The 24,764-nt window shown below is 46.9% G+C and overlaps 1 protein-coding gene across 1 annotated transcript in view; it reads left to right on the top strand.

The window, feature by feature from the left end:
- Positions 1–2,740: 2,740 nt before the first annotated feature.
- The window catches only part of LOC138286566 (3 beta-hydroxysteroid dehydrogenase type 7-like), a 77,396-nt gene continuing 55,372 nt past the window's right edge, over positions 2,741–24,764 (top strand). The window contains exons 1-3 of the mRNA XM_069226958.1: positions 2,741–2,843; positions 12,971–13,136; positions 16,376–16,531. Of these exons, the coding sequence (XP_069083059.1) occupies positions 12,989–13,136; positions 16,376–16,531 (304 nt within the window). The 5' untranslated portion in view covers positions 2,741–2,843; positions 12,971–12,988. The remainder of the gene's footprint in view (positions 2,844–12,970; positions 13,137–16,375; positions 16,532–24,764) is intronic.

The raw sequence follows: 24,764 nt of genomic DNA, 5'->3' as shown, positions 1-24,764 counted from the left end.
GTATTCTTAGCTGGGGTACTATACTCCTGGATCACTGCTGTGCACTCATTGCTTTTAGTATTCTTACATCAGTTAGTATACTCCTGGCTCTCTGCTGTGCACTCATTGCTTTTAGTATTCTTACGTCAGTTAGTATACTCCTGGCTCACTGCTGTACACTCAGGGGGTCATTCTGACCCCGGCGGTCTAAGACCGCCGGGGCCAGGGTCGGCGGGAGCACCGCCGACAGGCCGGCGGTGCCCCGCAGGGCATTCTGACCGCGGCGGTTCGGCCGAGGTCAGAAGAGGCAAACGGCGGTCTCCCGCCGGTCTACCGCTGCCCTTAGAATCCCCCAATGGCGGCGCAGCTTGCTGCGTTCCGCCATGGGTGATTCTGACACCCCCTACCGCCATCCTGTTCCTGGCGGTTCGCCCGCCAGGAACAGGATGGCGGTAGGGGGTGCCGCGGGGCCCCTGGGGGCCCCTGCCGTGCCCATGCCAATGGCATGGGCACGGCATGGGCCCCCGTAAGAGGGCCCCGAAAAGTATTTCAGTGTCTGCTAAGCAGACACTGAAATACGCGACGGGTGCAACTGCACCCGTCGCACCCCTGCAACTACGCCGGCTCAATTCTGAGCCGGCGTCCTCGTTGAAGGGGCATTTCCTCTGGGCCGGCGGGCGCTCTTTTGGAGAGAGCCCGCCAGCCCAGAGGAAATGTCTGCATGGCCGCCGCGGTCTTTTGACCGCGGTGCGGTCATTCAGCGGCGGTACCCTGGCGGACGGCCTCCGCCGTCCGCCAGAGTATTCTTACGTCAATTAGTATACTCCTGGCTCACTGCTGTACACTCAGTGTTTTTAGTATTCTTATCTGGTGTAGTAAACTCCTGACTCACTGCTGTGCACACAGTACTTTTAGTATTCTTAGCTGGGGTGCTATACTCCTGGCGCACTGCTGTGCACTCAGTGCTTTTAGTATTCCTAGCTAAGGTAGTCTTTTCTAGGCTTGCTGCTGTGTACTCGGTGCTTTTCGTATTGTTATTTGGGGTAGCATACTCCAGGCTCAGTGCTGTACACGCAGCGCTTTTAGTATTCTTATTTGGGGTAGTATACACCAGGCTCACTGCTGTGCAGTCAGTGCTTTTAGTATTCTTATCTGAGGTAGTATACTCCAGGCTCACTGCTGTACACTCAGTGCTTTTAGTATTCTTATCTGGGGTAGTATACTCCAGGCTCACTGCTGTACACTCAGCGCTTTTAGTATTCTTAGCTGAGGTACTATACTCCTGGCTCCCTGCTGTGCACTCGGTGCTTTTAGTATTCTTAGCTGGGGTACTATACTCCTGGCTCCCTGCTGTGCACTCATTGCTTTTAGTAGTCTTACGTCAGTTAGTACACTCCTGGCTCACTGCTGTACACTCAGTGTTTTTAGTATTCTTATCTGGTGTAGTAAACTCCTGACTCACTGATGTGCACACAGTACTTTTAGTATTCTTAGCTGGGGTACTATACTCCTGGCGCACTGCTGTGCACTCAGTGCTTTTAGTATTCTTAGCTTGGGTAGTCTATTCCAGGCTTGCTGCTGTGCACTTAGTGCTTTTAGTATTCTTATCTGGGGTAGTATAGTCCAGGCTCACTGCTGTGCAGTCAGCGCAAACGTTTTCTTACTGTGGTAGTATACTGGTACTATACTCCTGGCTCCCTGCTGTGCAGTCAGCGCTTTTAGTTTTCTTAGCTGTGGTATTATACTGGTACTATACTCCTGGCTCCCTGCTGTGCACTCAGTGCTTTTCGTATTCTTAGCTGGTTTACTATACTCCTGGCTCCCTGCTGTGCACTCAGTGATTTTAGTATTCTTAGCTTGGGTAGTCTATTCCAGGCTTGCTGCTGTGCACTTAGGGGGTCATTCTGACCCTGGCGGTCCATGACCGCCAGGGCGGAGGGCAGCGGAAGCACCGCCAATAGGCTGGCGGTGCTTCCTGGGCGATACCGCCGCGGTCAGAAAAGGGGAACCAGCGTTTTCCCGCTGGCCCAGGGAATCCGCCATGGCGGCGCTGCATCCAGCGCCGCCATGGGGATTCCGACCCCCTTCCCGCCATCCTGTTCCTGGCGGTTTTACCGCCAGGAACTGGATGGTGGGAAGAGGTGTCGTGGGGCCCCTGTGGGCCCCTGCACTGCCCATGCCACTGGCATGGGCAGTGCAGGGGCCCCCTAACAGGGCCCCATAAAGATTTTCAGTGTCTGCTTTGCAGACACTGAAAATCGCGACGGGTGCCACTGCACCCGTCGCACCCCTTCAACTCCGCCGGCTCCATTCGGAGCCGGCTTCATTGTTGAAGGGGCTTTCCCGCTGGGCCGGCCGGCGGTCTTCTGGCGGTCGCCCGCAGGCCCAGCGGGAAAGCCGGAATGGCCGCCGCGGTCTTTTGACCGCGGAGCGGTCTTTCGGCGGGAACCGCTTGGCGGGCGGCGACCGCCGACCGCCACGGTCAGAATGACCGCCTTAGTGCTTTTTGTATTCTTATCTGGGGTAGTATAGTCCAGGCTCACTGCTGGCAGTCAGCGCAATAGTTTTCTTAGCTGTGGTAGTATACTGGTACTATACTCCTGGCTCCCTGCTGTGCACTCAGTGCTTTTAGTATTCTTAGCTGGTTTACTATACTCCTGGCTCCCTGCTGTGCAAGAATTGTGCGTGATATTAACCCTGGGACTGAATTAGCCTGCCTCTGTTACTAGAGCGGCCCCTCCCAGGTGCTGCCCGGCTGATGGTGGAGGTTTCAAGGTCTCTCTTGCGAAGTAAACAGAAGGTTTATCCAGGAGAGCGCAGCCTGGGAGCAGCCAGAGTGCATCCGAAGAGGGACCCTGTTTACGGTACGTTATCCACGCGTTCATCTGTTAGCACCTGGCAGACCCGGGGGTTAAACAAGCCTTTTCTATGGTGTGGGACTTATTTTTAAATACAAAACTCAAACTTACATTTTGAATACATTTTTATTATTTTTGCTATTGTTTTTGCAGTTATCCCATTGTATTTAATTTTGTGTTCTTGAAAAAGGTCTTAGCTCCAAGACACAGTGCAAAATTGTTGGTGGTTTGTTTAGTTGTATCAGCCAGAACATCTGAAACATGAAATGGAACACACCAGGTCGGATTTCAGAAACCAGGATGTGGTGCGGGGCAGGTGTTTGGAGTATTACCAGACCGCGCACTGTACACTCGCTTTGCACATATTTATACTATATACATTTACAATGTCAGGCGCTCTCTGCGGTTCGTGTTAGAGAGGTGCTTTAATTTACAGTGGCTGACCCTGGTATTTATTCAGAGATCAGCTTTAATGTTAAAACCTGTGCTGTCACTCTGGGGCGAGCAGATGTACAGATGCTGAAAACTCTGGGGTTACAGTGAACAACAACTGATCACTGGTATTCGCCAGAAGGGGTTCATCCCTGTGATTTCATCAGTAGCCATCTCGCAGTCCAACTCAAACCAGTGTGGCCAGGTGGCTGTGTTTGTGCCACGCTGTATTTTCATGCATATGTGTGAATGTGTCTGCACTATCATGTGCCTGTGTAGGACTATCTGTGTGGATGTCTGTGGGTACTCTTCTGTTCCTCTGTATTACCCAAGTGTTGGTACATGTGTGTTGAGGTATGTGCCTGGGTGTATGTTTCTGTGTCGTGTGACTACATATCTGTGTTATTGCAACTCTCCGTGGAGATGTGTCAGTGTTTCCCAACGTATGTAAGTATGGGGATGAGTCAGTGGGGGGTGTCATCTCTACTGTGGTTATATGTCTGCATGTGGGAAGGTGCCAGTGTGTACCCACGCATCCGTGTGTGTGCGTTTGCCTTTTTCTGAGTACGACTGTGTGTCAGTGTGTCTACATCTGCTGTGTATGGATACGCAGCAGGGGAGGTACTTTATTCTGTCTGGGTACTTATCTCTGTGACTGGTGTGTGTCTGTGTGTTGACGTACCTGTGGGTAGCTAAAGATGTGTGCATGAGGCTAGATATTTTATTTTAAAAACAGCAAAATACTTCAAATGGCTCTTCTCAAACAAGTGCTCGACAAAGTTACACAAATGATAGATAAGGGCTACTCTCCATACTGGTAGATGCCATGAAGAAGTTGTGATGCGAAATGAAGCTTAATAGATTTGTGCAAGGATGCATGAGTTACAAGCCATATTTACTGGTATCTTTATACTTACACACTAGAGTAGGTTCAGTGGGATAGGGTATTTTACGTTCCAGAGGCAGGAGTTGTGATATAATTTCTTGTTCAAACTCAGAAAGGGAAAAGATAGATCTGAGCTGAAGTTGAAGGATATTCCTAAGAACGTGATCTAGAGGAAAAAATGACCCGGAAGTGGAGTTTGGCAGCACCTAAAGAGCATAACATGACCAGCTGTGAAAGGGAGAGTGTGGGGCTCTGTCATACATAGTCTGACCACAATGATGAGTAATTTGTACTGTGTCTTGTGTTTGGCAGACAACCGTCTCACTTAATGCTTGAGCGGTGACACAAGTGGGTGTCTTGGCAGGGTAAAATGTTTGTTTGGGGGCTAAAATTGATATTCTCATCACAATTAGAAGAAACCTATGAAAGGAATCCCGAACTAAGCTGATGCATCAGTTTAGAATAGAAGATACCAGTGTGTTCATCAGGGCATGACTGTGTGAAATAGGAATTACCAGATTTTATTGACACTGAACAGAGCTGTGGTAGAGATGGGAGTTACGAAGGATTGAAGTCCTAGGCTCAAGTTAAATTAAACCCGAGAGTTTCTTTTTATTCTTTAGATGTCAAACCCTATTTAGCAAACCCGATTAACAAATTCTTCCCACAAGGAACAGTTCCACACAGACCCCCTAAAAGTTGGTCATGTCTCACCATTACTAAAATACGTTAGACAGACCTCTTCCCCAACCCTGACTTAACCCTCCTAGCTAAGGCCCTAAAGAGATGCTTGGAGACTCAGCTCAATTGTTTCATTCTGAAAAAGAGCCTCCTCGACGAGCTCCAGTCAGGCTTCATGTCAGGATACAACGACCGTAACCCCAAAAATAGTTGGTGATGAATTGCACATTCTTGTCTAGGATGATTGATTCCTGCATGCGGTGTGGTACTAGAATATCATTGTCACAATATCGTCTGACATAAATATTGAGTCCTAAATGATGGCTACAACATTGTCCCTGCATTGGAGCTAATAAGAGAACATTTGCATCCAAAGGAACAGTATTTTTGTAAGCAAAATGTATAACACTGTTTTTGTCACAATATTTCTGTATACGATATAACCATTTGCCTGCCTCCTCATCCCCTGACCTTTAAGCACATTTTGACATAGTTGATCACTCCATTCTCAAAAGGATCGAGAAGGAGAGTATGGCACCAAATATCTCAATCGTCAAATAGTTCTTATAATGCTAGATGAACCGTGTCAGTACATGAAAATAAGGGCTTCTTCTCCGAGAAGCGGACCCTCAAGCTCGATTCTCCAGTCTATTCTTTTCAACCTTTGCATGGAACCTCTTTCTCGCAGGTTTTACCAATCTAACATATTGTACTTGTTTTATTTACATGGAAAATAAGTTATTTAAGAATGGTGAACGTATGGCGTTCATCCTGGAGAATAGTCAATATGGTTGGCACACTATAACTTCAAATTAAAGATACTTATGAAGGGGTTTCTTCTTCCCGCCACATCCCAAATGTGCTTTTTTGCTCAGATATTGTCCCAGTGTACTCTCTGTTCTGCACTGCAGATCCCCCGTTTTAGACTGCGCCAAACCCCTTGGTTTAATTCTAGAGGAAAACCTCAGCATGCAAGCTCACATAAAATCATTGGCTGAAGGAGCATAGTTTCAAATCAAATGTCTTGAAGGAATCAAACGTTTCATCACAGGCCTGGAATCCAAAAAGCAGTCCAAAGCCCTCATGCTCTTTACTTGGACTACAGTTAATTGATTCTCGTAGGAATTTCCAAAGTGCAGCTAAACCCTCTCAAAGCAGCACTGTCTGCAACTGCAAGTCGGCCCACAGACGCAATAAAGTTTCATCACATCTTGCCAGTCATTATTTTAATGAAGTGGCTTACCGTAGGGTCAGTAAGTTTCTTCAACACAGCATGCCACACTCACAAAGCATTGGGCTCTGAGACCTTGAACGTGGCTATCTCTTGCAGCCGGTGACCTCTCCGGAGATAGGAACACGTTAGCTTGAAACCCGAGTTAAAAAAAAAAAGTTCACTTACACAATGTTTCTCTGGAAGTGGTCCCAGTGTGTGTATAACTGCATTCCGCCAGCTGTCAGGGCCACCTCTTTCTAGAAATGTTTTCAAAATAGAGTTGAAGAGCCTGGTCAATGACACTTCTCTGCATGAATAATAGATGAATGATTCAAGTTCTAACTTAGTTTTCTCAAGTTCTCTCTCCACATGTGCATTTGTTCCTATCAGTTATCAAATTTATATACTGATTATATTGCATCTATGTTACTTACTCAAAGACTAGCCCAGAACTTCAGTTTTCCCCATTACTTTATGTTCATTGATGATATATTTGTTTTCTAGATGATGGTAATCCTTTGGAACCTTTGGTACTTTCTTGTCATTTGTTGGACTACACTCATGTAAAGTGTTCTGCAACCCTGGCCACTTTGCCCGTACAACATAAAACCACTTGTAAAGAAATTAGTAAACAAAAATAAATCTTACCAAGTAAGATTATCTACAGTCAGAGCAGAAGAATTCCAGTTGACAAAGTGATCAGCAGTGACTGAGAGTGGAGACCCAAGAAACTGTATGTGTGATTGAAGATGGGGAGAAACTGTCAAGAGCATTGGTTATGATCCAAGTGAGGCAAGGGTCATGAGCACAACAGAGCCATTGGAAGTCTCGGCAGCAGTGGCCGCATGGAATGCAAACAGAGGAGAGGTGATTTTAGTGGACAGAGGAAAGTACTGTAGATTTAAGGAAGGTACATTTGAGGGCCATTTAAGTGAAGCGGAATCCACAAACATCTAATTGCAAGGGATTAAGGGCCAGATGTAGGTAACAGTTTGCACGTCGCAAACAACGATTTTCGCTGTTTGCGACGTGCAAACTGCACTTTGCAATGCACAAAACCCCTTTTGCGATTCGGTAACCTGGTTACCGAATCGCAAAACGGGTTTGCGAGTCGCAATTAGGAACGGGAGTCCCCTTCCTAATTGCCAGTCGCAGTGCAATACCTGATTGCTTTGTGACCGCGAACACGGTCGCAAAGCAATCACAGTTTGCACCCATTTGAAATGGGTGGTAACCCATTCGCAAAAGGGAAGGGGTCCCCATGGGACCCTTTCCCCTTTGTGAATTGAACTGCAAATATTTTTTCAGAGTAGGCAGTGTTTCATTTTTTAGTTTTGGAATGCATCTCGTTATCCTCTAAGGAAAACGGGCTGCATTACAAAAAATACAAACTGCTTTATTTAAAAGCAGTCACAGACATGGTGGTCTGCTGTCTCCAGCAGGCCACCATCCCTGTGAGTGCCGCAAGTATCAAGGGGGTCGCAAATTTGCGACCCAGCTAATGAATATACATGAGGTGGGTCTTTGCGAGTCGCAGAGGGTGTCAGGAACACCATCCTACATTCCGATTTGCGACTTGCAAATTCCGAGTCGCTCTGGCTCTCAATTTGTAAGTTGCAAATCGGAACCGACCTACATCGGGCCCTAAGTAGCTACAAGGTTAACTGATAGAATGGGTTGGTTATATACAAACCATTCAAGAGCCTAGATGAAAAAAGAGCATATGGATGTTGTTGGAAATGGCCTCACTGCAGGGTCACCCCCAAACCTTTCTCCTTCTCTTTTTCTGACCTCATTTTTGCTGGCGTTAGGACTCTTCACACTTTACTACTGCTAACCAATGCTAGAGTGCATATCCTCTTTCCCTTAAAACATAGTAACATTGGCTCATACCCAATTGGCATATTTCATTTACTTGTAAGTCCCTAGTTAAGTGCTCTGCATGTGTCCAGGGCCTTTAGATTGAACGCTACTAGTGGGCCTGCAGCAGTGGTTGTGCCACCCACATAAGTAGCCCCTTAACAATGTCTCAGCCCAGCCATTGCAAGGCCTGTGTGTGCAGTTTCACTGCCACTTCGACTTGGCATTTAAAAGTACTTTCCAAACCTTAAACTCCCCCTTTTCTACATATAAGGCACACCTAAGGCATTCCCTAGGTGACCCATAGAGCAGGGTGCTGTGTATGTAAACGGCAGGACAAATACCTGTGTGTTTTATATGTCCTGGTAGGGGAAAACTCCTAAATTTGTTTTCCACTGCTGTGAGGCCTGCTCCTTTCATAGGCTAACATCAGGGCTACCCTCATACATTGTTTGAGTGGTAGATTCTGATCAGAAAGGGGTAAACATATTTAGTATGGCCAGGTTGAATTTTATATTACTATTTTAGAAATGCCACTTTTAGAAAGTGAGCATTTCTCTGCACTTAAAATCCCTCTGTGCCTTACAGACTGTCTCCAATCCACTCCCTTGTGCATTTCCCCGAGACAACCACAAACACAGGATGCTCAGTCACACTTGCACATATCTGTATACTGAATGGGTCTTCCTGGGCTGGAAGGGTGGAGGGGCTTGGCACTTACATTTCAAAGGCTAGTGGCCTGCCCTCACACAAAGGACTGCCACACCCCTACTGGGACCCTGACAGACAGACCTGTACTGAAAGGGGACCTCGTGCACTTCAAAACCACTCTTTGAAGTCTCCCCCACTTCAACGGCCCTTTTGGGTATATAAACTGGGTCCTTGACCCTACCAACTCAGACACTTCCTGGGACAGATACTCTGAACCAGACCCTGCAACCTGCCAATAGGAGCTGCCTGGCTGCCCAAAGGACTCACCTGGACTGCTTTGCTGTGAAGGACTGTTGCCTTGCTGTTGCCCTGCTGCCTTGCTGACCTTTAGCTCTGCTGAGAAGTGCTCTCCAATGGCTTGGATTGAGCTTGCCTCCTGCTTCCTGAAGTCTCAGGGCCAAAAAGACTTCTTCTACTCAAGGAACTCCTTGTGCGGTGAAAATCGACACACAGCCTGATGGAATCGACGCACAGCCAGCCTAGCGGTGAAAGAATCACTGCATCGCCACTCCAGAATGACACAGCCCGGCTCACCGAGTGGAAATCAATGCCAGCGGTGCGATCAGAATTTCGACGCACAGCCCACTCGATCGAAGCATTGCCGAGCCAGAACGACGCAGCCTGACTTCCTGCATGAGGAGTCGACTCAGCACCTGCAGTGCGACAGAAACTTCACTGCATCGCCCACCGGATCAACGCAGCACCTGTGACTTTGTCCAGCACGCCCAGGATTTCCATGCACGCATCGTTCCTGGGTGTCAAAGGACCCTGCATCGCAAAGAGGATTCAAGCCTGCGCGCCAGAATTCAACACAAAGTCCTTGCTGCATGGAAAATAATCAACACATCGTCTGTGTGCGCTCGGAAACCCAACGCACACCCTTTGTTTTCCTTGCATACCCTCCTCTGTGGTCTCCGTGCGTGTAATGTTGAAGCATACCAAGTACTTTGTTCGTAAAAGAGACACTTGTTGCTTTTTAAGGACTTAAGATTCTTCTTATCATTCCAAAAGTGATATTTGATCGCTTTGACCTTAATTATTCGATAAATATCTTAGATTTTTCTAAACCTGTGTAGTGTATTTTTGTGGTGTTTTCACTGTGTTATTGCATGATTTATTGCACAAATACTTTACACGTTGCCTTCTAAGTTAAGCCTGGCTGCTCAGTGCCAAGCTACCAGAGGGTGTGCACAGGATAATTTGGATTGTGTGTGACTTACCCTGACTAGGATTGTGGTCCCTACTTGTACAAAGGTGTATACCTCTGCCAACTAGAGACCCCATTTCTAACAGATGTTAATTGATAATTGACTGAATATGTAGTTCAATGTTTCAGCAGAGGAAGAATAATAGCATATTGTCAGAAAACACCAACCTTGTCCGCTGAATCCATCCGGAGTGATACACTCTTCCACCCCTCTCCGTATCAGCCACACACAATAGTAGAAAGGGGGAAAGGCTAATGTAGTAAGAGGGAAAGCAGAAACACTGGACATCATCACTGATTTGGCACGCTGCTGACCACTGACGTCTGCAGGTCAAAGTGGATATCTGAAGCCAAGATGAGCTATCTTAATATACTGGCTTTAAGGTTTTGCATCTAACACTAACAATGAAAAAGGATACAGCATAAAAGTATCTTAATTTTACAAAATTATGTCCTTCTGAGGATCGCAGGGTGTGGACTTTTGTTAGACCTGGCATCTTTTGCCATATTTCCCCTGTCTTTTTGCCTTCTGGCCTCCTGTTTTCATGGTATGCTGGGCTCTGTTTTTGCTGGTTTATTGTCTCTGTGCACTTTACCACTGCTGATTCGTGCTCAAGTGCAAGTGCTCCTTATGTAAATTGTATTGGTGATTGGTTTATCCACGATTGGCATATTTGATTTACTAATAAGTCCCTAATAAAGTGCACTATGGGTGCCCAGGGCCTGTAAATGAAATGCTACTAGTGGGCCTGCAGCACTGATTATGCCACCCACATGAGTAGCGCTGTAAACATATCTCAGACCTGCCACTGAAGTGTCTGTGCTTGCAGTGTGCCAATTCCACCTGGCAAGTGTATCCACTTGCCAGGTCCAAACCTTCCCTTTTACTACATGTAAGGCACCCCTAAGGTAGGTCCTAGGTAGCCCAATGGGCAGGGTGCAGTGTATGTTAAAGGTACAACATGTACTGATGTGTTTTACATGTCCAGACAGTGAAATACTGCCAAAATCCTTTTTCACTGTTGCAAGGCCTATCATAGGTTAACATGGTAACTGACTTTAAATATCTTTTAAGTGAAGTTTCCTATTGGGAGCAGATAGAGATGTGAAGTTTGGGGTCTCTGAACTCACAATTTAAAAATACACCTTTTGGTAAAGTTGGTTTTTAGATAGTAAGTTAGAAAATGCTTTTAGAAAGTGGGCATTTTCTTGCTTAAACCATTCTGTGCCTCTGCCTGCTTGTGTGTTCCACGTCTGGGTGAGAGTGACAGTTGGGCTGTTGTGTATTCCCTCTAGACAGTGACACAAAGGGAGCTGAGGTATAGGCTGCATATCCTGATGAGTCTCCTGGGCTAGAGAGGGGAGGGAGGAGCTGACACTTACACCTATCATATGAATATACCTTGTATTTCTTGTATTTCAAGTTGCACTTGAAAACTGGCAGCTGATTTTTTTTAATAAACAATCTTATTGAGTTTGAAACAGTGAATACTGGTACAGGTACATAGTTAAATGATCTTGTTGGACCAAGATGATACAACCCCAAATAGTATCTCAGTGATGCATCTCAAATTGTCCCACCCTACAGATCCAGACCCAAATAGTGCAGCCATTTACCTCAAATTCTAGCATGCTTGTTGGGACAACCCCTGGTGCAGTAGATCTGTTCTTCCTGCTGTGTGTACCAATCCATACCCTATAACCTTAACAAGGACAACCCAGTCCACCCACAGGATATGGATAAACAATCCATACCCTTGCGCCAAGTTGTTAGCAAGGGGGGTGTCAGTAGTTTTAATCCATGGATTATGTCTCTTTTGGCCACCATCGAGGCAATGCCCTCCAGATTGTGATCACTCTGTGTCCAAGATGGCCACTTTAGCCATCAGGTCGATATGGTATCCCAGTGCTCTGGTCATGTTCACCCAATCTGGCTCCAGTACTCGACAACAATGGGGCAGTCTCAAACTATGTGAAAGAAGTCCGCATTTGGACATGTGCATTGAAAACAAGCCAGGGCAGGATGTTTACCCTCATGCCATAAGCAGCAAGAGGAAAATTAGGTGACATGAAGATTGTTCAGTTGAATTAAGCGGAAGCAGGAGGATACAGCCAGTGCTTGGGGGCCATACAAGCCTCGCACCAATCAACATCATCAAGCGGGCCCACCCTTGTCTCCCATTTTTGTCAAAGGGCCACAAATCTGTCTGGGTCATTAGTGACCAGGGTTTGATAGATCTGAGAGATGACCCCTCTACCCATGGGCCCCATCAGTAGCCTGGCCTAGAGAGGGTTAAATTCAGCTAGGTCCAACATGTCCGTTTAGTGTCCGGAAAGGGCATGACTGAGGCAGCCATATAGATTTTCTCAATAGATTTATTACAATATGGAGGGTTAGTCAGTCACCATATTGTATGTGTGATAGACACAGCAGACAATTGAATCTATTTTCTGCTTGTTTGACAATACTAGTTATATCTTTGTCATGGTATACATCAAATTATTTAAAACAGTTCTGAAAGAATATGGTTATCACATCTTGTAAATATGACTTACTTTTTTGCCAAGATGTGAAATTTTAAAGGTCCTTCTATGTGTAAACAATATTTAAAAGGTTCATGGAAAAGAATAACTGTATGTATGCAAATTACATGTTAGCATCTGAGAAGGTTTTTTGTTGCTATCGACCTGCCATGATAATCTTTAGGCATTTTTTGTGACGAGTACCTAAAGGGAATTTGTTTGATGGAGAAATCTACACTTTCTATGTGAGGTTGGCAATTTCAGTGTGAAGATGTAAATTCCTTTTTTTTCTGTGCTAGGTTTATATGTATGTATGTTCAGAGCAATTCTGATTTGTAGAAGGGAAAGCCAATAAAATCTTTTATGACTGACTGACTGAGATATAGAAAGTTCCTTGTCTCTCGCACATCTTACATGTAATATATAGTAAAGTTTCAAAGCCAGCAGATTACTATGCGAGGATGGCTCTTTTCACAAAATAGCAAAATGTCAAGATCTTTTTAACATTAAGTTGTCAGTCGTTATATATTCGCTGTCACATTTCCATCCAGTTGTATCTTGTGTAAAGGCACAGATGTAGCTGCTCTGAGCTCAGTTTACCATGATCTGCCACATTACAGGCTCGTTTCATTCTGAAGATGGCAGCAGACTTGGTGTACCTGGTGACTGGAGGCTGCGGATTCTTGGGGGAGCAGATTGTGGAGCTGCTGACCAAAGAAGACCACATCAGTGAAGTCCGCATCTTTGACACCTTAGAGAGTGAGAGCGTGAAAGCTTTTGCCACAGGTATGATTTTTCTTTAACTAATTATACAGTCAATATATGCTATTTACAAAGCAGCAAATGCACTGCAGTCACTAAATATAACGCTCAAAGGCCCTTCTTCTGAGTATAGGTGGTGTTTATCACACATGATAGTTAACGATACCACTGGGTATGTTATTTATCGAATTCAATAAATACTGCCTATTATGAGTTGTTGGGGAATAACATGCGGATTTTGGTGCTTAATGCACCAAAATCTGCATGATACGGTAAATACTGTATGGTTTGTCCTCTGCTAAATTTCGGCAGGTTTAACTTCCCGAAATGTAATTATAGTTGCATTATTTAATGCATCCGATAATTATCAGATGGCCTAAATACCTAACAATTCCAACCTGTGCGTAACATTGGTTGAAATTAACCACCCAACTCGTGATCAGGGCCTAAATGTTTCAGTAGCACGGGTACAACATTATTTTATTTGTGACACACGCCGAAGAGATTGGGGTAGGGCTGGCACAGCTCACCTGAAGAGGTCATTTTACAGGGTGTATTCCTTTATGGCCAGGTGCGCTCTGAGGTTGCCCCGTAATTGGGTGCCCTTACTATCTGACATTCTCTTTTGCAAATGTAACTTATCACTCATTTCAGGGTATTCCTTTATGCAGGAGTCCCATCATTGACAACATTGAACCAATCCTAAAGTGCCACAAACTACCATGCCCCATGAAGTCGTCCACTTAGTGATGATTTCTTCTTGTTTCTTTCCACATATTGTATTGTAATAGTATTTATATAGTGCTTACTACCCCTGACGAGGCGTCAAAGCGCTTTTCTGTGAGTAGCACGCTACTCTGGAACCCAACAAGAATTAGTGATGGATTAGTATCGGGAAATAATGACTACAGTTTTAGTATTATTATGAGTTAATTTGAGCCGCGGATATGAGAGTTTGTAAGTTAGATTGACTGGAGTAATGGAGGGGTGGAGGAGGAAAGGAATCCAGAAGTGTTAATTGGGAGTATATCCTTCATTTACTCAACCCAAAGGCTTGGGATGAGTAAAGGGGGATGGAGGAGGGAAGAGTCTGTGGAAGGGTTAGGGATATGAAATACTGCACTCTGCCATCTATAGAGGGCCTGGGCATTGTGTGTGCACATTGTTGGTTGAGAGCCTGTAGGTTCATATCTATTCCTACATTCTCTTGGTCTGAGCCTTTTTATACAGGTTGCTACAATCGCAGGTTGCTACAATCAGCTAGATCAAGTGGGATGATTTTGTTCCTATGTCCAGTAGCTCAGTGGCGTCCTCTGCAGAAGAGAAATGTTGCAGTGAATTCCAAGCCACAGTAACTGTGAACTCTATGAATGGCCTCCTCTTGCTCAGTTACCGGCCCACTTTCTTTCCCATTTCAAGTGATCATTAATAAACATGCCTTACGTCACTCTCCCTGATTTTATCCTTACATTCCTGTAGATGAAAGACACTCCCTCCTTCTATATAATCCTTTATTTCACACAATGATCCAAGTTGTTTGGACTGAGAACCTTGAATCTCCCAAAATATTGAAGGGAAGAATTGGATTGTGGGGAATGGGAAGAGTGACCCCCCAATAGCTGCCCTCTCTTTCCTCACATCCAGCACTATTTCCCAATATTGGGGGGATTTCAGGCAAAGCGTAGTGCTCCATAGAGATACCCATGCTCCATGTGACCTAATAGGATTATATACTCTTGGCATTATGATCTTCTTCAAGGGGCCCAGTAGTTGTGGGACTTCCTCTAGTGAATTGAGAGATGTTGCATGGACTTTGAATGCATAGTACCTGGGACCTCTGCAGATTGCTGTCTCTTAAACTTTTCCTTGAATGGCTTCTGTGGCAGCTTTGGTTATCATGATTAGGCATGCTCCTTAGTGACAAACCCTGTGGCATATTTGCTTTAGGCATGCTTCTTAGTGACAAACCCTGTGGCATATTTGCTTAACTGTATGACTCGTACACCATTTGTGCGAAATTGCTTAGTTTTCTCTCATGAAATTTCAAGAATTTCCATGAACATTTTTTTAAATTAAACTTTTATAGTGAACTCTGGTTGGATGGTAGCTTGTGTCACTGTTTTTATCAAGCGCACATCTTGTGTGCAATAGTCCTGGAGGATACGAGCAAGAGAGTGGTTTGACCAGAAAATGGCACTCAGTGACTCAGAGAACCAATCTCCTGCGAGTATCTTGCAAGACTTTTTCATGCAAGTTGTACACTCAAGTAAAACAATGTGAAAACTCATAATGCGAAATTCCACGAATTTTCAGGTCATTTCAGGAAATTGTTGGTAGTTCGCCAGTGTAATTAACATTTCGCCTAGTCCTGTTTCGCATAGGGGCACCTCAATAGCAAACATTTTGCACTTGACAGCGTAGAGATTTTTGGGCAGGATATGCTGCTCCTTCGTAAGCGCGCAGACCGTTGTGCCTGGTTTCCAGATGGATTGACCGCATGTGTGAATATTATTGTGGTGGACCAGCCCAGTACGAGGGCTGTTAATTGTGGTTATCTCAGGGGTTTTAACATCCCCAGACCTCTCACTTAGAAATAGAAAGTACTCTTTATAAACAGGTTGTGGAGTTTTCTTAGGAGATGAATCCTTTCTTGATTCTCTCACAGGGCTGTGGCTCTCATCTTTTAATGAAGCGCATTTTTCGGATGAATACATGCAGCGCCAACTGGATCGAAACTACAAAGAGAGTATTATCATTTAAAATAGTGTATGGCTTGATTTCTGCAGGCAGGCTGTTAACACAGAGCCTCAGCCCCCTCATGGACAATAGTTCTCTATAGATGGGTTCGCACACGTAGCCCTCCCTCGAACCTTGTGTGTATAAAGTAAATACCTTGTCTGGGTGAGCGGAGAATGGTGAAAATGAAATGTTGTGTCATCTGTATTGAGACATTTGAATGATGTTCAACAAATGGAGTAAAAGTTACTATTTATTTCATGCACTGTGCATTTTAGTGTATCCTATTGCTGTCTTTCTGTAGCTCATGCCTATCTTTCGTTGAGGCCTCAAAGCGCTCTCCAAAGACATTCTGGCTTTGAGAACAGCCAGGACCTTATGGTCTCCTCAATGGTTGCTGATGGTCCTTGTCTTCTTTGAACTGAGAAGCTGCTACATCCTATGCTCTTTTGCAAAGGTGGGATTATTAGTAGAATGGCCATGTTTGTTTTTGGCTTACCGTTTCTCTGGTTGTTTATGTTTTGCAGCAGCTACTAAAGTGACAGTGATCAAAGGGGACATCACTGAGTACAGTCAGCTCTTGGAGGCCATGAAGGGGGTCCATGTGGTGGTCCACACAGCTGCTCTTCTAGACTACCTGGATCTGGAGCCCTTTTGGAAAATGAAGTCTGTCAATGTTGGTGGTAAGATAACATGAGCCCAAGATGAAAGAAATCTCTTTATTCTGTTGAACAGAGGAAAACGTGATGCAGAGGATAAATAATGCGAGAACCTTTCATGCGCACAGGTTGAAAGTCTTGAACAGCAAAGTCAATATTTTAGGTTCAGGAAGGTGCTTTGTAAGCCAGAATTGTATTGCAGCTTCATGCATTGTTGTGCAAAAGGACTGGTTTTTCGATGACGAAGCAAGGGCACCATGGGTCCTAATTTTTGAAAACATATTGTGTCCTCACCCCCCTTGGACCTGGTGCAACTGTACCTGCTGTGCTTTTGATAGCTCCAGCCCCACAACTGCAACCTGTCCTTTCTTGAGGCCTGGTCCATGCCTGGAGATTCATACACGACTTGAAGCTGCTGAGCCAGCTGCGTAAATACTGAAGTGTACTGCCAACAACTTTGCAAGTGGCAAGTGTGACACAAGTCAGTCCAGACCTTGCTTCTTGTATACAACCTCAGCCTCTAGCTGCATGCCAGCTGTGCTGCACCCCTTTATATATGGAAATGTCACTGTCTGCTTGGAGGCTGTTTTGCTCTCAGTGATGCTACCCACCCTCTACTTCGACCACAACCCAAGCTACCCACCCTCTTCTACATCCTGGAAGTGCAGGTTCTGGAAGAGTAAACAGAGGCAGGTCCCAGGCTGGCACCAATAAAACATTTTAATCTGGCTAAGTGGACCTGCAGGTCACATTAAGCCACTTCCACTTTTGGGCCCCGGTACCACTGTACTGGCTGCATCACTTCTAGCTAAGCCCTTGTTCAGATCTGTGAAATAATCCTTCTTTTTTAGGTTTAGCGTTAGCCAAGACCTTTTTATTTTTGTAAAATTATGGGGCAGATTTACAAGAAAGTGGTGCATCGTTCCTGATGCGCCAGTTTTCTTGCGCCCCCTTACTGCCACCTATCGACACCAAGGTTGCGCCGTATTTATAACATGGCGCACCATGGCGCTCGTTAGCACAATAGCGTCAAAGTTTTCGATGCTATTGTGGCGCTTTTCTGCACTAGCATCAAAAATGTTGACGCTAATGTAGCAAAGCACAGGGAGGTCCATAGGTTACTTTGTGTGCGTCATTTTAACACCTGCCTTGGGCAGGAAATAGAAATGACAGAAAAAATGGTGTAGTAAAATCAATTTCTCTGCCTCATTTTTTTGGGCCGTCCTGCATCGGAACGCCCCCCCTTGCATACATTATGCCTGACACAGGCATATTATGGAGCAAGGGGTCACAAAGTGGCACAGTACAATCCTTGCGCCACTTTGTAAATCTGGCACAGGGAAAAGGCCACCTTTGAGTTAAAGAAAATTATGCTCAGTGCAAGGTGGCGGAAGGGGCTTGTAAATATGCCCCGATTTGTCTAATACACTTATAAGGGTTCTCAGGCGGCACTCTTCACTCATTGGTATGTTGTTGATATTTTTTCAGCCCACCACTGCTTAGAGGCATGAGCCATTGGATCAGCCCACACCAGCCATAGAGAGCCACTGGCTGTGAGTGATGGCATTCTGCACTTTCATAAAGTACACATCTGCACACAGAGCAGTTGCCATAAACTACTGTGGCAATGTGTGCCTTTTGAGACCAATGAAATATTTGTGCATTTAACAATGTTTTTTTCCTATTGGTGAGGCTCAGGCAGATCTCCCAGCAATAAGGGTTAACAAAAAATCATTACAAAACAAACCACTGACAAAGCCAAAATGCTAGCAGGCAACACTAGACCTATTGGCTTAGTGCATGCTTGTGTAGGTTTGTCTTAGAGGCATCTTGTTCTGTCTCGCCAGCCTGATGGCTTCCAGGAAAATCAACATAAACATTTATAAATATGCAGAGGCGGTAGGTCAGCCAGCTTCATCCTTTGGTATGTTTAGTTGTCATTCACATTTTCTCCCACCCACCACAGCTTACAGCTTGGGGCAGTGTGCCAGCCCACTTCCTCCATTGGCTGTCTTGCAGTGAGGAGTCTCCTCTGATAAGAGGAGCACAGCCACCTGAGAAGTAATGCACCTTGGTGTGCATGAGCTGTATAGACACTCATGTTTATGTCCATTATGTTTTTGCAAATTTTTTCACATTGCATATGTTTACAAAAATAGATAAAGCAAAAAAACATTGCGCACTTGCCAGATCTATGGTCTTTGTCAATGCTTGTTTTAGCTGCCGGCGCATGAAAACACGGTTAGCAAGAGCTGGGGCTTTTCCCTGAGATACCAAAAATTACCCAACACTAAGGCGAGCTGCTGAAAGTCCCCTATGATATTTTGCCACGTTAAAAAGAGAGCCCATTGCACCTCGTGACACTGCAGCTCGCGTTGTTGAGCGCACGGCACAGGCCCTTAGAGGAGCTCACACTGCAGAATGTGTAGAGGGGGCCCTGCTTCACGGACCCACAGCAGGTCAGTAACAAACGCACAGCGTGAGAAGTGTAATTCTGTACGAGAGCCCCGCAGCATGGCACCCCCTCTGAATGGCTGTGTATGGCACTGTGCATCTCTGCTGACATCAGAAAGACAAGGGACCCCCTCTTCCATCGGGCATCACTCACAGTGATGGCGTAAGCCTAGAATCCATCTTCGAGGGAGCTGGTTTCAGTAAACAAACATTTGTAAAAGCAAGCACATATAATTGTAAAATATTGCTAACTCCGTTGTCATGTCTAATCTTGAAAAAGTGCGTGGGCTGGGTTGGAATGGCGAGTGAGGTATAAGAGAACGTGATAATGTTTAAAACACTCGGTGGGCTAGCTGGGTACCAGCTGGGCAGTTATTTAAAATCCTTAGAGGTTCCAGCCCTGACGAGATCTGATGTCCTCTCTTTGGACCTGACATCTAATATAGATGTTGCTTTATCTAAGAGTGTTTCATTGATTCTTGTGCTCATAACCTCTAACTCTCTCACTACACATTGCTTGTGCCATTGAATGACAATTACCAAAACAGTTTACATTTTGAAAATATGTTCAATTAAGTTACTGCTTGCTGTGTACTATCTTTTATAAATAACAGCAACAGGTACCGTTTAAGGGTGGCCATTACCTTTCATGACCTTGAAAAGGATCTTCATAGTAGTCCTTCTTTTCTTTCAGTGCTGTCCTAGGTCACACTGCATTGTTACTGGAAGTGCCAAGGAGTTCTCTGTTTCATAGGTCGAACGTCTTCCTTGGCTAGAGGACAAACCTAATGGCCGCCTTCGAGTGGGAATGTTCCTACTGTCAAAGGAATTTCACCAGTAATGAACATAAAAGGCAAAATATATTTTTCACAACAGTGGGGACTGGTAAATAGTCTCCCCCATAATAAATGATGGACAAATATATAATTTGCTACAGTTTTATGGGCAATTGATATCTGGCACAATAATGTGAACGTTTCATGTACTTTCTACCATGATAGCCTATATGTAAATCTTCTGTGCCGGAATGCATTATCTCAGTATGAAGGACAAACATTCTCTGGGACATCAACTCTGATGAGTTGATGTTTGCTAGGATGATAATTCTCGTGGGAACATTCTGCTACTGGCAAAGCAGGTGAGTGTGAGCAAAGGGCCTATGGTTTGGGAATGGAAGAGGTTGAGCTGGGGGAAGAGAGGTGGGCCTTGGGAGCAGAGCTTGGGATACCGCTGCTCCTGGTGCCTTGTTGTCTACACCAGTGGTTCCCAACCTGTGGTCCGGGGACCCCTGGGGGTCCGCAAAGCCTTCTCAGGGGGTCCGCAAGAGCATAGAAAATTAAAAAATATTAACAAATATTGACAAATTAGGTCCCCAGCTTCCAGTAACGACTCAGGCGGGGGTCCCCGAATTGTAATGATGATTCAGTGGGGGTCCCTGGGTTCCATTAATGTTAAAGTGGGGGTCCACAGAAATCAAAAGGTTGGGAACCACTGGTCTACACTCCAAGAGGAGGTTAGAGACCGTGGCTGCGGGGTTGCCATGGGCCAGAACTCATCCACTGACTCAGCTGTAGCCAGTAGCCAATGGCATTGCCGCTTACTGTTGTCAACCCTGGCAGGTTTTTAATACATCCAGTGTGGATGCGGGTAGGTCCAAAAAGCTAATTCCAACCACCTGCTAGCACACTGAGATCCACCTAGGACCCCAGAACCCTTACTGCTATTTTAGATACTTTCCCACTTGTTCTGATCAAAATGTGCTATCCATTCCCATTTCTACTCTTTCTGTAATAACCATGTTTCCCTTCTTCTTTCTATTTTTGTTAACCCCTTCTGTGCCCAGGACGTAATGGTTACGTCCTGAGGCACAGTGCTGCTGTGCCCAGGACGTAACCATTACGTCCTGTGCACAGAGCCCAGAGGGAGCGTTCTCGCTCCCTCTGTGGGGTTCCCCCCCACCCCCCCAAGTCAGGGATGGAAGGGGAAGCCCTTCCCCTCCCACCCCCGACCCCCCCAACCCCCCCTGTGACGTCAGCGCGCGAGCGCGCGCTGATTAGTCACAGGGTCTCCCCCATCGCGCTGGAAGCAGAGCTTCCAGCGCGATTGAAAAATAAATGCTTTTGCATTTCTTTTTCAATCCCATGGGGGAGGCCCCGAGAGGCTTCAAAGGGAAGGAAATGTATTTCCTTCCCTTTGAAGTCTCTCACAGGTTTCAAAAGCCGGATTGCTTGCAATCCGGCTTTTGAAACCCCACTAGACACCAGGGATTTTTTTTTTTTTCTTGAAATTGGCAAAAGGGAGCGACCCCTTGGGCACGGGTCGCTCCCAGGGGGGCATTTTTTTAGGAAGGCCTTTTCTGCCCCCCCTGGGGGCAGATTGGCCTATTATTAGGCCGATCTGCCCCCAGGGGGGGCAGAAACCTCTAGGCACCAGGGACCATTTTTTTTTTTTTTTTTTTTTTTGTGATGAATTCTTTTTTTTTAGGTGGGGAGCGATCCCTTAGGCAAGGGTCGCTCCCCTACGGGGCAATATATATTTAGGCCATTTCTGCGCCCCTTGGGGGCAGATTGGCCTATTTTGATAAGGCCAATCTGCCCCCAAGGGGGGCAGAAACCATTAGACACCAGGGAGTTTGTTTTTGCGCGCGAATGTCACGCAACAAAGCGACCCCTTTGGCAAGGGTCGCTCCCAGGGGGGGCAATTTTTTGGGAAGGTGATCGGCCTATTATTAGGCCGATCTGCCCCCAGGGGGGGAAGAAACCTCTAGGCGCCAGGGCAAATTTTTTTTTTGTGTTTTTTTTTTTTTGTTCTTTTTTTTTTTTTAGAGATGGGGAGCGACCCATCAGGCAAGGGTCGCTCCCCTGGGGGGCAAATTGTATTTAGACCATTTCTGCCCCCCTGGGGGCAGATTGGCCGATTTTAGGTCAATCTGCCCCCAAGGGGGCAGAAACCACTAGGCACCGGGGATTTGTTTTTTGGCGCCAATGTCACGCAGGGGGAGCGACCCCGTAGGCAAGGGTCGCTCCCGGGGGGGGGGGGGGTTGGGGGGGCAAATTTATTTTAGGCCATTTCTGCCCCCCCGGGGGACAGATCGGCCTATTATTAGGCCGAACTGCCCCCGGGGGGGGGGGGGGCAGAACACTCTAGGCGCCAGGGCAATTTTTTTTTTGTGTTTTTTTTTTTTGTTGTTTCTTTTTTTAGAGATGGGGAGCGACCCATCAGGCAAGGGTCGCTCCCCTGGGGGGTCAAATTGTATTTAGACCATTTCTGCCCCCCTGGGGGCAGATTGGCCAATTTTAGGTCAATCTGCCCCCAAGAGGGCAGAAACCACTAGGCACCGGGGATTTGTTTTTTGGCGCCAATGTCATGCAGGGGGAGCGACCCCGTAGGCAACGGTCGCTCCCGGGGGGGGGGGGTGGGGCTTGGGGGGGCAAATTTATTTTAGGCCATTTCTGCCCCCCCGGGGGACAGATCGGCCTATTATTAGGCTGAACTGCCCCCGGGGGGGGGAGGCAGAACACTCTAGGCGCCAGGGCAATTTTTTTTTTGTGTTTTTTTTTTTTTGTTGTTTCTTTTTTTAGAGATGGGGAGCGACCCATCAGGCAAGGGTCGCTCCCCTGGGGGGGGCAAATTGTATTTAGACCATTTCTGCCCCCCTTGGGGAAGATTGGCCAATTTTAGGTCAATCTGCCCCCAAGGGGGCAGAAACCACTAGGCACTGGGGATTTGTTTTTTGGCACCAATGTCACGCAGGGGGAGCGACCCCGTAGGCAAGGGTCGCTCCCGGGGGGGGGGTGGGGGTTGTGGGGGCACATTTATTTTAGGCCATTTCTGCCCCCCCGGGGGACAGATCGGCCTATTATTAGGCCGAACTGCCCCCGGGGGGGGCAGAACACTCTAGGCGCCAGGGCAATTTTTTTTTTGTGTTTTTTTTTTTTGTTGTTTCTTTTTTTAGAGATGGGGAGCGACCCATCAGGCAAGGGTCGCTCCCCTGGGGGGGCAAATTGTATTTAGACCATTTCTGCCCCCCTGGGGGCAGATTGGCCGATTTTAGGTCAATCTGCCCCCAAGGGGGCAGAAACCACTAGGCACCGGGGATTTGTTTTTTGGCGCCAATGTCACGCAGGGGGAGCGACCCCGTAGGCAAGGGTCGCTCCCGGGGGGGGGGGGGGGTTGGGGGGGCAAATTTATTTTAGGCCATTTCTGCCCCCCCGGGGGACAGATCGGCCTATTATTAGGCCGAACTGCCCCCGGGGGGGGGGGGCAGAACCCTCTAGGCGCCAGGGCAATTTTATTTTTGTGTTTTTTTTTTTTTGTTGTTTCTTTTTTTAGAGATGGGGAGCGACCCATCAGGCAAGGGTCGCTCCCCTGGGGGGGCAAATTGTATTTAGACCATTTCTGCCCCCCTGGGGGCAGATTGGCCAATTTTACGTCAATCTGCCCCCAAGGGGGCAGAATCCACTAGGCACCGGGGATTTGTTTTTTGGCGCCAATGTCACGCAGGGGCAGCGACCCCGTAGGCAAGGGTCGCTCCCGGGGGGGGGGGGTGGGGTTGGGGGGGCAAATTTATTTTAGGCCATTTCTGCCCCCCGGGGGACAGATTGGCCTATTATTAGGCCGAACTGCCCCCTGGGGGGGGCAGAACACTCTAGGCGCCAGGGCAATTTTTTTTTGTGTGTTTTTTTTTTGTTGTTTCTTTTTTTAGAGATGGGGAGCGACCCATCAGGCAAGGGTCGCTCCCCTGGGGGGGCAAATTGTATTTAGACCATTTCTGCCCCCCTGGGGGCAGATTGGCCAATTTTAGGTCAATCTGCCCCCAAGGGGGCAGAAACCACTAGGCACCGGGGATTTGTTTTTTGGCGCCAATGTCACGCAGGGGGAGCGACCCCGTAGGCAACGGTCGCTCCCGGGGGGGGGGGTGGGGCTTGGGGGGGCAAATTTATTTTAGGCCATTTCTGCCCCCCCGGGGGACAGATCGGCCTATTATTAGGCCGAACTGCCCCCGGGGGGGGCAGAACACTCTAGGCGCCAGGGCAATTTTTTTTTTGTGTTTTTTTTTTTTGTTGTTTCTTTTTTTAGAGATGGGGAGCGACCCATCAGGCAAGGGTCGCTCCCCTGGGGGGGCAAATTGTATTTAGACCATTTCTGCCCCCCTGGGGGCAGATTGGCCAATTTTAGGTCAATCTGCCCCCAAGGGGGCAGAAACCACTAGGCACCGGGGATTTGTTTTTTGGCACCAATGTCACGCAGGGGGAGCGACCCCGTAGGCAAGGGTCGCTCCCGGGGGGGGGGGGGGGGGGTTGGGGGGGCAAATTTATTTTAGGCCATTTCTGCCCCCCCGGGGGACAGATCGGCCTATTATTAGGCCGAACTGCCCCCGGGGGGGGGCAGAACACTCTAGGCGCCAGGGCAATTTTTTTTTTGTGTTTTTTTTTTTTGTTGTTTCTTTTTTTAGAGATGGGGAGCGACCCATCAGGCAAGGGTCGCTCCCCTGGGGGGGCAAATTATATTTAGACCATTTCTGCCCCCCTGGGGGCAGATTGGCCAATTTTAGGTCAATCTGCCCCCAAGGGGGCAGAAACCACTAGGCACCGGGGATTTGTTTTTTGGCGCCAATGTCACGCAGGGGGAGCGACCCCGTAGGCAAGGGTCTCTCCCGGGGGGGGGGGTGGGGGTTGGGGGGGCAAATTTATTTTAGGCCATTTCTGCACCCCGGGGGACAGATCGGCCTATTATTAGGCCGAACTGCCCCCGGGGGGGGGCAGAACACTCTAGGCGCCAGGGCAATTTTTTATTTGTGTTT

This window comes from Pleurodeles waltl, chromosome 3_2 (assembly GCF_031143425.1).
Source record: "Pleurodeles waltl isolate 20211129_DDA chromosome 3_2, aPleWal1.hap1.20221129, whole genome shotgun sequence".
Taxonomy (NCBI): Eukaryota; Metazoa; Chordata; class Amphibia; order Caudata; family Salamandridae; genus Pleurodeles; species Pleurodeles waltl.
The sequence above is the reverse complement of the archived record's forward strand: the minus strand, read 5'-3'. Positions and strand labels throughout refer to the sequence as shown.